Source organism: Halichoerus grypus, chromosome 10, assembly GCF_964656455.1.
Source record: "Halichoerus grypus chromosome 10, mHalGry1.hap1.1, whole genome shotgun sequence".
NCBI classification, from domain to species: domain Eukaryota; kingdom Metazoa; phylum Chordata; class Mammalia; order Carnivora; family Phocidae; genus Halichoerus; species Halichoerus grypus.
Window position 1 is genome coordinate 48,322,176 of NC_135721.1, and position 11,893 is coordinate 48,334,068.

At 44.2% G+C, this 11,893-nt stretch overlaps 1 protein-coding gene across 4 annotated transcripts in view; it reads right to left on the reverse strand.

Annotated features, from left to right (window-relative positions):
• Positions 1 to 11,375, reverse strand: part of DGUOK (deoxyguanosine kinase) — a 28,691-nt gene extending 17,316 nt beyond the window's left edge. Inside the window, exons 1-2 of one of the 4 annotated variants that reach the window (XM_078056399.1) lie at positions 11,158 to 11,375; positions 138 to 250 (exon numbers count right to left, since the gene is read on the reverse strand). In XM_078056399.1, coding sequence (XP_077912525.1) covers positions 138 to 250; positions 11,158 to 11,341 — 297 coding nt within the window. In that variant the 5' untranslated portion in view covers positions 11,342 to 11,375. Of the gene's footprint in view, positions 1 to 137; positions 251 to 8,431; positions 8,596 to 11,157 lie in introns of all 4 variants that reach the window. The other 3 variants (XM_036087658.2, XM_078056398.1, XM_036087656.2) reach the window with 3 other exon arrangements.
• Between the last annotated feature and the right edge of the window lie 518 nt (positions 11,376 to 11,893).

The window sequence follows — 11,893 nt, forward strand, 5'->3', positions numbered from 1 at the left end:
TCTGCTTTCTGGAATGAAAAGATTTTAAAAAAAAGAGACTCAAACTGGGCTGTTTCACCTACTCAGAGCAAATCAGATTATGACAATTAGTTTATTCACCCATGCTGGCCAACTACCCACCACAACTGAAAACTTACTTTTTGGGTGCCAACAGCCTGGACACTCTGCCATGTCGCTACAGGTTCTGTAGCTATGTGCCACTCTGGGTAAGTTTTCATGAGTAACTTCACAAAGGTGGACTTTCCCACGGCTGCAATGCAAACAGCATGTATCGGGACCCTTCCCACATCAGGGCTGCAGGAGAAGGCTGCTACTAAACTCTGGCACAGAGGCCCAACTGAAGGCAACAAGTACCAGTTTTCCCAATTTCCACACTCAGCACCAGACCAGTGTCCAAATGATGATGGGGCAGGCCATACTAACCAGTCACCGTAATGAACGCAGGCCAACAGGGAGGAAAAATACCCTTAAGATCTAACTTGCAATGTTATTGCCCTAACCTCCCAGAGGCCAAGTATTTAATGAGAGCTGAAAATGTAAGAGGACTACCCAATGTAGAGGAAATCAGCTACATAAGTTGTAAGGCTTGAATCATATTTATTCTGTGGCAGTGTAAAAACTGCAAGTTTTTCAGGAAAGAAAATTTGAGATTATGACCCTCATTCATTCAACAAACCTAACCAGTATTTATTGGAGTGCTTACTATGGGCTCAGGACTGTCCGGCACTGGGGGTACAATGGTAAACCAAACATAGGACAGATTTTTGCCCTCATGGAGCTTGTATGGGAGATACTAAACAAACATGGAATAACTAATAACAAAGTGTTAAGTGCTAGGAAAGAAAAATGCAGGATGGCTCTAATACAGCTCAGGAGACTGGGGAAGGTTCCTCTGGAGAAAATGCTACCTGAGGTAAGATCTGAAAGGTGAGGAGTTAACCAGGCCAGACGAGGGGGAAGGGTAATCCAGGCAGAGGGAGCCGCATAAACAAAGGCAGGGAAAAGAGAAAGAACCTGGTGTGGGACGAGACAGAAGAGAAGCATGGGCCTAGAAGAGGCATGGGCAAGTGAGGGAGAGTGGCTCAAGATGTGTGCAGAGGCAGGTAGGCAGGCCAGGCCAGATCAGGCACGACCTCATAGCATGCTAAGAAGTTTGAATCTATTCTAAGAGCAATGGGAAGTCAGTGGCAATGGATTTTAAGCAGGGAATGATAAGATTCCATCTCATTTTTAAAAGATCACTCTGCCAGCTGTGTAAGAATAGACTGACACAGAAGCAGGCAAAGCAATTAGAAGATAATTGCAGCCTGAACCAACGGATGGCAGAGGAGGTGGAAAGTAGTGGTTGCTTTGAGGAATATTTTGGAGATGAAACCAATCTAGTACAACAAATGATCTCTTCCCATTTACGCCAATGTCTGGCCCATTACCTTCCATGAGCTCCAGACTCACTATCTAAGAGCTCTCCAAACACCTCCACTTGGATGTCCCACAAACACCTCAAAGTCAATCTGCTCCCTACATGAATGAAGTCATCATCGTCCCCAGCAAACTGAACGTCCTCCCATACCCCAGACCTCAGGGGACGGTAGCAGCATCGCTCACTGTCAGAACTTCTCCTTCCTCTGCCAAACCTCAAGTAGCCACCAAGTCCTTTTGCACCTGCCTTCTACATTTCCCCCATCTGTCCTTTTCTCTCCATTCCCACCTCCAAGCTCAAGATCAAGCTCTCATCTCTTGCCTCTCTGACTCTGGCTTTGCCCTCTTTAATCCATCATTCATACTGCAGCCACAGTGAACACAAAATAACACTGCTTAAAACCCTATTGCCTTCACGAAAAATACAACCCTTTGGCATGGTCTATGAGACACAGCAAGATCTGGCCCCTGCGTGTACCTCTCCAGCCTCAGCTTCTTTTAGGAACCCTGAGCTCCTGCTGACCAAACTCCTTGCAACTCCAATCATGCCATGTTCTTTCCTGCAAATGTGATTTTGCCTATGCATTCCCATTTCCTGGAACACCTCCTCTCCTCACCTGGTCAACTCCTACTCAATCTTCAAGATTCTGCTCAGATGTGCTCCCTGTATAAAGCTTTTCCAGATCCTGATGCCTCTGAGCTGGATCAGCTAATCATCCTTTATATTTGGCCTGGCTTTCTGGGTAAGAATTCATCACTGCAATTGTAACTCAGTTTCTCCAGGTAGAAGATGGGGCTCCTCTAGGGCACACAGGGTGGAATCAGAGCCCAGCACAATGACCTGACTGAATAAAACACTTAATACACTACTAATTTTGGTTCCCTCTGAAACTGACATTTGTTAAAAATCAAAAAATGACTTAAGAGTATGTTTGGAGTTCAATCCCTTCTATGAGAGATGGTCTTTCTCAAGCAAGTTCTACCCTAAGGAGGAACCCAAATGGAACCAAAAGAAGGAAGGGAGGCACCTTTCAAGTCAATTCTATCAGCCACTTACAGCTACTGATCAGGTATGAGGGGAGGTCTCCGAAGAGCCCACATATCCAATGTGTGCCATTGATTACACAGCACTCCAGCCCCTGTCTGAACAACAGAAGCTAAGAACAAACAACACGAGTCTGTGTGTTCTGTACAGTCATGCTCCTCTCTCAGTTCCATCTCTACCCAGCCCATGTGTGCCTTTGCACATCCACCCAGCCTCTGCTCTTCCCATACATCAGTGAATAAATGCCTTCCCCTGCTCTTCCTGGCCTGCGTCTAAACCCCTTCCCCCTACCAAGCCTAAAGCCCCACCTCTTCCATGAAGTTTAGAATGTCTCTAGCTCACATGGAAGTCCTACCACACTGGGCAATTGAATCAAACAATATTTATTAACTGCTTATGACATGTTTAGCATTTAAGTGTTTTGATTGCTTCATGGGTCTTAATTTTGGTTTCTTAACAGGATCTGACTCTCTGGGGTTGGGACCCAGGAATCCACATTTGTAAGTATGCCCCAAGTGATCCTAATGCATACTTTTTTTTTTTTTTTAAGATTTTATTTATTTGTTTGACAGAGAGAGAGAGACAGCGAGAGAGGGAACACACGCAGGGGGAGTGGGAGAGGAAGAAGCAGGCTTCTGGCTGAGCAGGGAGCCCGATTCGGGGCTCGATCCCAGGACCCTTGGATCATGACCTGAGCTGAAGGCAGACACTTAACGACTGAGCCACCCAGGTGCCCCCTAATGCATACTTCTATTTGAGGTTGCTATCCAGAACAATCTGATCAAAATCAACAGAAGTAGTTTTTAAAAATATATATATAGGTTTTAAAACCATATACCAGACTACTGAATAAAAGCCTATAGGCTTGCCATGAAGTACCTAACAGACTGACAGGAATTACAAATTGGTTGAGTTTATATATTATCATATGCCTGCCTGCTCTGAGTAGCCCCTATTTTAAAATAATTTAGACTGCAGGTTGTTGATTAAATCTAAAACGTGGTCCCTGCCTACCAGTCAAAAAGCTATTTTAATTAATAGGGAAAGATTAAGGCAATTGAGATCGCTGGGATTGAATGATCGTTAGAATTACATTTTTTAAATGTTAAAAACAATCTAAGAAACTACTGCAGATGGAAAGGAAGGGCCCTGAGGGTTAGGGAGTGCCAGCTTCACCTCTGAGATCAGACACTATTAGTTCATCTAAAAGCAGTCAGGACTCTGAGGAACCGACTCATGCCTTTTAAACACACAAAACCCGGAATGCCAACAAATTTGATGTAATGGGAAATATACAGTTCCAATTACTGGAACAATTACACCAGGACAATACTTCTGCCCTGCACCCCACTGCCCATTCAAAAGCTTCTGGAAAGCCAGTTTAGTAATCAGGAGCCAGTTTCAGCAAAGAATGACAGTAAATGGTAGTGGCAGGTCCTAAGTGCTGTGCCATCCAGGTTGCTCTTGCGCTCGGAGAGCCTGGGTCATTTGCCATAGGGCAGTATTTCTTAAGCTGTATTCCAATGGAACTCAGCTGTGCCAGGCACCAGCCACAAATATGGAATAATTTTAAAAGATAATTCAAAGTTATATATTCATATTAAAACCACACACAGCATAACACTTTTTAGTGCCATAATACCTAAGCATAAGTTTTTTCTTCCTGCTTGGGTTTTGATTGTTGTTGTTTGAGATTTACTTATTTGAGGGGCGCCTGGGTGGCTCAGTCCTTAGGAGTCTGCCTTCGGCTCAGGTCATGATCCCAGGGTCCTGGGATCAAGCCCCGCATCGGGCTCCCTGCTCCAAGGGAAGCCTGCTTCTCCCTCTCCCACTGCCCCTCCTGTGTTCCTGCTCTCGCTATCTCTCTTTGTCAAATAAATAAATGAAATCTTAAAAAAAAAAAAAAAGATTTACTTATTTGAGGGGGGAGGAGCAAAGGGGGGTGGGGAGAGAAAATCTCAAGCTGACTCCCCACTGAGAACAGAGCCCAATGCAGGGCTCTGTCTCACAACTCTGAGATCTTGACCTGAGCCAAAATCAAGAGTCAGACACTTAACTATCCGAGCCACCCAGGCGCCCCTGTTTTTTTGTTTAATTTTTTAAGACATGTGTTTTAAAGTGTTCCCAGGGGCTTCTTAAGAGTGATGTTGTCTGCTTTTTTCCTTTTTTTTAAGACTTTATTTGCCAGAGAGACAGCATGAGAGCACAAGCAGAGGGAGCGGCAGGCAGAGGGAGAAGCAGGCTCCCCGCTGAGCAAGGAGCCTGATGTGGGACCCGATCCCAGGACCCTGGAATCATGACCTGGGCCAAAGGCAGACGCTTAACGACTGAGCCACCCAGGCATCCCTGCCTGCTTCTTTCCTGCTACACTGGCCTCCTCCTAGGGAGCAGAACACTCATGTCCACCAAAAGCCACTCCTCTTCATGCAGCACTGGGCAAACAAGACGAAGTCCTTCCTTTGGTCTCTCGGCAGAGCACCAGCTTCTTATGGTATCATTATCACAATTTAGTTAGATCTCAGGTTCACTGTTATCTCTCAATATACTTTTTAATATCATGAGATTTGGGAGGTATCAGATCTCAGAATCAAACCTTCCTTTCAGACCTTAGCTCTTACTGAACTTTATTATATGTGCCATGACTTGGAAAAGGGTAGGAGGTACTTTCTTAGAGTATATTAGTACAACATGTTGATTTTTATTAGCACCAGGACGGTCATTCCACAAGCTACATCAAAGAGTTCTGTCGCTAATTTCCATCCTTTCCTAAGTCATGATTTTTTTCTCTCCACAAATGTTCCTACAAACCATGATGCCTGCTATTGCTACATTCTGCTAAAACCGAGCAATTAGATAGTATCTGATGTCACACCCCGAATAATATATTACTTTCAATGTAATACAGTTGTATTTTGTGTGAGCCTCTTAAACGTACCATCACCTCCAGGCATTTTCCTAGCCTGAACAAAATTTAAAACATGACAAAAATCCAATTCTGAAACCTTGTACCAAAAAGCAAACTAAGGCAGTAAATGTAAAACTATCTTAAAAAAAAAAAAGTCTTCCAAAGAACATGTGAAGCCTGTATTTTAGGCTTTACGTTTGATGCTGTATCCATCTACTCATTCACTTACTGGGTGTTTATGGAAGAGCTACCAGGTGCTAGGTACTGTAATTAAACCGATGAACTAGGCGGAGACCCTGCCCTCGAGGAGCTTATACTCCACCGCTGAAACAAAGTACCCAGGATCAGAAAGGCTCTGAGCCCAAAAGCATTCTGGGCAAACTTAACAAAAATCACTCAGCAGGCTTAAAAGAAACTTAATACCTTTTTGCTCTGATTCCTCTTACTGTTTTTCCCATGGGAAACTATGCTTCACAACAACAAAAGTTGCTCTCAGCTCCCAGCATACGATTCATCCTTTCACTATCACCTTCTCAGTGAGGCCTTCTTGAACTCTCTCTGGTCCACTTCACCCCGAGGGGCAGAGGTAACCACTGCCTGCCCTGACTTACCAAGGTATTACATTATAATTATTTGTGACCCGTCACTCTCTCCACTTGCTTTTTGAAGACACAAACTGACCTTGTTCCCTTTGCATCCTGAGTATCCAGCCAGATACCAGGAATGGAGATGGATGGAATGAGGTGAATCACAGAAACAAAGACTCCAATATACAATGTTTAGAATAAATAGGCCTTTTTTTCCCCTAGGATTCTTTGCCCAATTGTTTATATGCAATAAAAGCAATAGCTGCACATTAGTAACGTTAGACTGTATGGAACATACTATTAGGGAAGCTCTCTCTACTTTATGTAGAAGTCTCTAGACTGTAAAAGTGACAAAGTTTCTTCTTTTTTGGTTGGGTCTTTGAAAATCAAAGTGAGAATGGTCTGAGATGACTCACTGCCAGTATCTCATACAGCAATCCTTTCTTCAGTTGAGGTCTGTAATTATAAAATAACTGGTTTGGGAAGGCAATAATACACTGTAGCCATGAATACACTTAGAAGATAGACTAAGTATTTTATTTCTTAGGTCTTAAGGAATTCTAGGCACCAAACTTTTCATTTTCCATCACACATGGCATATGGCTTCTTAACTCATACCGGGCGCCATTAGGTGCCACCTCACTGACCCATTTTCCTTACGTGTTGTGGTCTGCACTTACAGAATCAGATCAACAGGACTCAGAGCAGCATGACTACAAGAAAAGCCCCTCTAAACATATCTAATTTCAGTTAGGACAGGGGTTTACCTTCCCTTATTCAGGTGTCCTGGAGGGGTACTGATTTGTTTGGGGATGCCACCTGTGATTAGAGAACAAGATCACTCCTGCCTTGATTTTAAAGCAGCTTAAAATATTCCCTCCGTGGGCACCAATGACTAACTTCCACATGGTATCACAGCACAGGAGTCAAGCATCTGATAAACACTGAAAAACTACAACGGGTCAGGCAGGGGGTTAGGTGCTGCTGATGCAAAGATGAGCAAGACACTAAGTGGCCAACCCAGGCAAGGTGTTGGATGTGCAAACAATCCTCACAGAACTCAAGTGCTGCAGCAGTTGTGGGTACAAAATGTTAGGAGAGCACACAGAGGAGGCAGTGACTAATTCTGCCTGAGGACAGTCATCACGGTGTGTGGGGTGATGGAGAGTAGTAGGAGGTAAAACTAGAAACAGCCAGATTAGGGGCCCCCAGTCCACTTGCCATTAGTCACATTTTCCTTGGGCAAGTGCATTCACTTCCAAGGCTTCAACAACTACCCCCACAATCAACAACTTCCATATCTGAAATCTCAGTCCCATCTCTCTCGATTTCAGGCACATGTCCTAATCTACCTCAGAACATCTATGTATGTCTCAGAGGCACCTGATAACCAATCTATCACTCTAACGTCCCCAGACTTCTTCCTTTATTCCCATCCTCAGTTTTCAGTCAGTGTCCAAACTATAACCTCACTGTCATTCTCTATGCCTCTATCCCTCACCTCCAAGTGGCCACCTAGTCCTGTCAATCCCACTTCTAAAATCCCTCTCAAACCTCCATTCTTCTCTGTCCTTCCATTCCCTCTGTCCAGCCCTGCATCTTCCCACATTCCAACTACAACGACAGCCACAAAACTATCTACTCCAAATTCTGTTCCTGCTCATTCACTCCACACAACGGATGCATGGTACTATGGGTACTGCAGCAAACAAGACATACAAAGAAAGTGCCTGCTTTTGAAGCTTTCTGTTTGTTCCTTCTGGCCAATTTCTTTTTTAAAATGAATCTGGGTGGCCCAGTCATTAAGTGTCTCCTTTTGGCTCAGGTTATGATCCCAGAGTCCTGGGATCGAGCCCCACATCGGGCTCCCTGCTCAGCGGGGAGTCTGCTTCTCCCTCCGCCCTTCACCCTGCTCATGTTCTCTCTCACTCTCTCTCTCTCTCAAATAAATAAATAAAATCTTAAAAACAAAAATGAATCTGGTCATGGCACATGCCGGCCTCAAGTCTTCAGTAGCCTCTCACCACCTACACAACAAACTCCTAGCATGCTGCACAGGCTGTTCAACATCTAGTAAGTCTACCCTTCCAGCCTCTTGTTCTGCCATCCAGGCACAACCCTGTTCTTAAGATTGCATGTTTCTTCAGGCTTTTGCCTTGGCAAATGTGACTTCCTGTACCTGGAACATTCCTTCGTCATCTCCCCCTCAAGAATTCCTACCCCAGAGATTCTGAGTTCCCATACCCAAGCGACTATGGCACTCATCACATGGTATAGGAATTGTATTTAGAAGTCTGCTCCTCCCATCTGGTTATGAGCTCCTTAAAGGACAGGAACTGTACCACAAGGGAGTCTACCCTCATAGCAGGTACTCAGTCAGTCTTGATTCGAGTAAAAGCAAGGAAGAAGTATATCCATCTAGAAAGGTTAAAAAGCAAACGTCAGGAAAATTGGGAGAGGGAGCTCAAACTTCACCTGATGGCCTGTCCAAGTACTTATTGTGTGAAGTACTTTGGTACTTCTCTGGGCTCTGAGAACAGAGCTTCCTTTAGAGGCATGTTTCCCAAAGAACATCTTTAACACCATGAGGCAGGGAGCAGGACCCTCCCTTTTCAATCTTTCTGATGTTTCTGATTTGGCTGGAGAAACACAAAAAACAGATGTGGTGACTGGTCTCACTTTAAATTCATGACCACTAAGTCCAAGTGGGTCCTTAATGCTAACTGGCAGCTCTACATTTCTCTTGCTCACTCGCTAGACTAATTCATGTCTTTCCTCTCTCTTCATGCTCATTCTGCTTAGCTGAGCCTTCTCCCTGTTTCACTGAGAAAACAACCAAAAGACCTTCCCCATGTTCCCACCACGCCTACTCGAGTCAGTACTCATTTCTGTTGCCATTCACACTGTTAACTAGTGATAGACTGCGCTCCTAGCTTAGGCTAACCTCTCTCCACTTCGGCAACAGACTCCATTCCTTCTTGCTTACTAAAATCACTCCAGTAATTATACCCTGTCTCCTGCTCCACCAATTTTTTCCCCTCTCTACTAGACCATTTTCACCAGCTTACAAACATGATCTAATTCCTCTTACAAAAAGAAAAAACTGAAAACAACTCCCTCAAACCCTCCCCATTTCAGTTACCACCCTATGTCTTCCCTTTTTAGGAAAACTTCCAAACAGTTGTCTTAATCCACTGTCTCCAGTTCCTCACTTCCCATTTTCCTTGAACCTATGCCGATCAGACGTTAACCCCTACTGTCCCTAAAAACTGTTCTTCTCAAGTTCACCAAAAAGCTCTGTTACTTAAACAGCATTACACAGTTGAACATTCCCACCCCTTGAACACCTTCTTCATTTGGCTTCCAAGTTATCATTCTCTTTTGGTTTTGCTCTGACCTCAGTGGTCATTCCCTTTCAGTCTCTTTTGCCTGGTTTCTTCCCCAATCTCCTTTCCATCAACACACAAGGTCTCCTGCCTTCAAATACCATCTACATTTATACCTCCAGTCCAGGGAGACTCTGAACTCCAGACTTATATATCCAACTGCCTCTTCACCATCTCCACTTAGATATCTAATAAGCACATAAAAACCTAAAATGCCTAAAGATAGAATCTTGAAACCATCCCTTGCCCCGAGTATCTTTTCCCATGCTTCTCCATTTAAGAAAATTTGGAACTCCCATTTTTCAAGTTGCTCAGGCCAAAATGATTGATCTCTTTATCTCACATTCACCCATCTGTTACCAAATCCAGTTTGCCCTGCCTTAAACTGTAACTGGAACCCAACTGCCTCTTACCATCACCATTACCACTCTGCTCCAACTCACGGCAACTCATCATTGCAATAACCTCCTGACACCTTCTACTTTCAACATATCAGCCAGAATCACCTTTTCATAATTTAAGTCAAATCATGTCCCTTGACAGCTCAAACCTTTTCCAATGGTAAGTAAAAATCCACCACGGGCTAAAGGCCTATACAATCCAGCCATTCCTTACCTTCACACCTCATCTCCTTCCATTCTCCCCCTTGCTCACTCTGCTCCAGCCACAACAGCTTTCCTCCTGTTCCCGGAACACACTATCCACCTCAGGGCCTTTGCACTTGGTCTTCCCTCTGCCTGGAAGATTCTTCTCCCAGTTACCTACATGGTTTCATTCCCTCATTGTCTTCTGGTTTTTGTTCCAATGTCACCTTCTCGGTGAGGCCTGTCTTGACTACCCTATTTAAAACTGCCATTTCCCTCAATCACTCATCCCTGAATTTTCCCCATCACACTCATTACTATCTAATACATTGTTTACTTAATTTATATTGTTTATTATTTATCACTACTAGAGTGCCACGAGAGATTCTTATTTGTTCTGTTTGGTGCTGTATCCTCAGGGCCAAGAACAGTGCTGGCAAACAGAAGTTGCTCAAAGGGTTATTTGTTGAATGAATAAAATAAGAAACTCTTAATTTGCTGCTAGAATGCCTTCAATACTCAACACTTGCTAATCTCCTTAGGGCTCAGCACCTTAGCTAGTAAAACCATCAAGTCAGAATTTGGTAACATTAAACTGAAGTGTTTTGCATTCATTTTGTTTTATGATTACTTTTTATTTAAGATACTGGGTCTCTACTGTTATAAGTTACTTTTAATACATGTTTTAAGTTTAAAAAGTGAGTTTCTTATAAGAAATTATATGGGACTAGAAGAGAGACACGGTAAAATTAGTGTTAAGTGGTATTTTAATGACTGAACTTTAGGAACTCTTAAGGTAGGGCTGCCAGAGAAAATACAGGACACTAGTTAAATTTTAATTGTAGATAAATAATTTTTTTCTAGTTTATGTCCCAAATATTGCATAGGACACACACTAAAACAGTATTCGTTATCTGAAATCCTATTTTAAATGAGCACCTTTTTCCCCCCCCTAAATCTGGCAACCCTATCTTAGGAGAACAAAGAAATTACACCCTGCTCCTTGTTCGCATCCATTTCGATCAGAACAAGCTGGTAGAACTCTTGTCCTAGCTACAGACTTCGTGGATGTGGAGGAGTACTGAGGCCTGACATCCTAAAAATCAAAGAAACAAAGGCCTCTTTGGGAGGGGAAAGGCCCCGCGGCATCAGACCGCGGGGGAGGGGGGGGGGTCTGGGCCCAGCTCCCTTTCTCAGCCTCTTAGGCTTGCAGCCACTTTCCGGCCCTTACCAATATTTCCTTCGATGGAGAGCCTTCGAGGCCCGCGCTCCGCGTGCAAGCCCCTCAAGGGGCACACGCCACCGACCGGGCTCTGGGCCATGGAGCTGGAAGGTGCTCGCAACAGCCTTCGAAGGAGCCGGCCCCCGGTCATTCCACCCACAACTTGCGCAGCTACCACTTCCGCCGAGAGCATTTCCGCCCTCGGTACAGCCGTTCCAGCGCTCCGGCGCGCCTATGACGTCAGGAGATCGCCAGGCAAGAAGTGGGTGGGGTCGAGCCGGCTGGGGGTGGGGCCAAAGGGACGGCTCTGTTCTCGCGATGTTTGTGGATGAGCGAAGCTAGATGGGACAGACTTCCGGTGTGGGGGGTGCGGGAGACTTAGTACCTGCGGTTGTTACGGGGTCTAAGCCTCTCGGTTTTTGTCGAACAGCAACATCGTAAAAGAGGCATAAACTCACCAATCTCATCACCTTTGTATTTTTGTGTAACTTTTAAGTCATAACTAAAGACAAATCAAAATAACTGTAATTGTAAGCGAGGCTTTTCCAGGTGTTTGCTTTTTATTCTAATATGGGTAGCAACTGGACTATTTTAAGTAGGAAAATGACACAATCTGATGATGTACGCAAATTAACTTTTTTCCATTCACTGCGACGTGCAGCACAATGCTGGCACATTACTGAATAAATCAAATTAGTTCATTACACTCCACCTCTTATTTTGTCTTTTGAATGAATAAATAAAC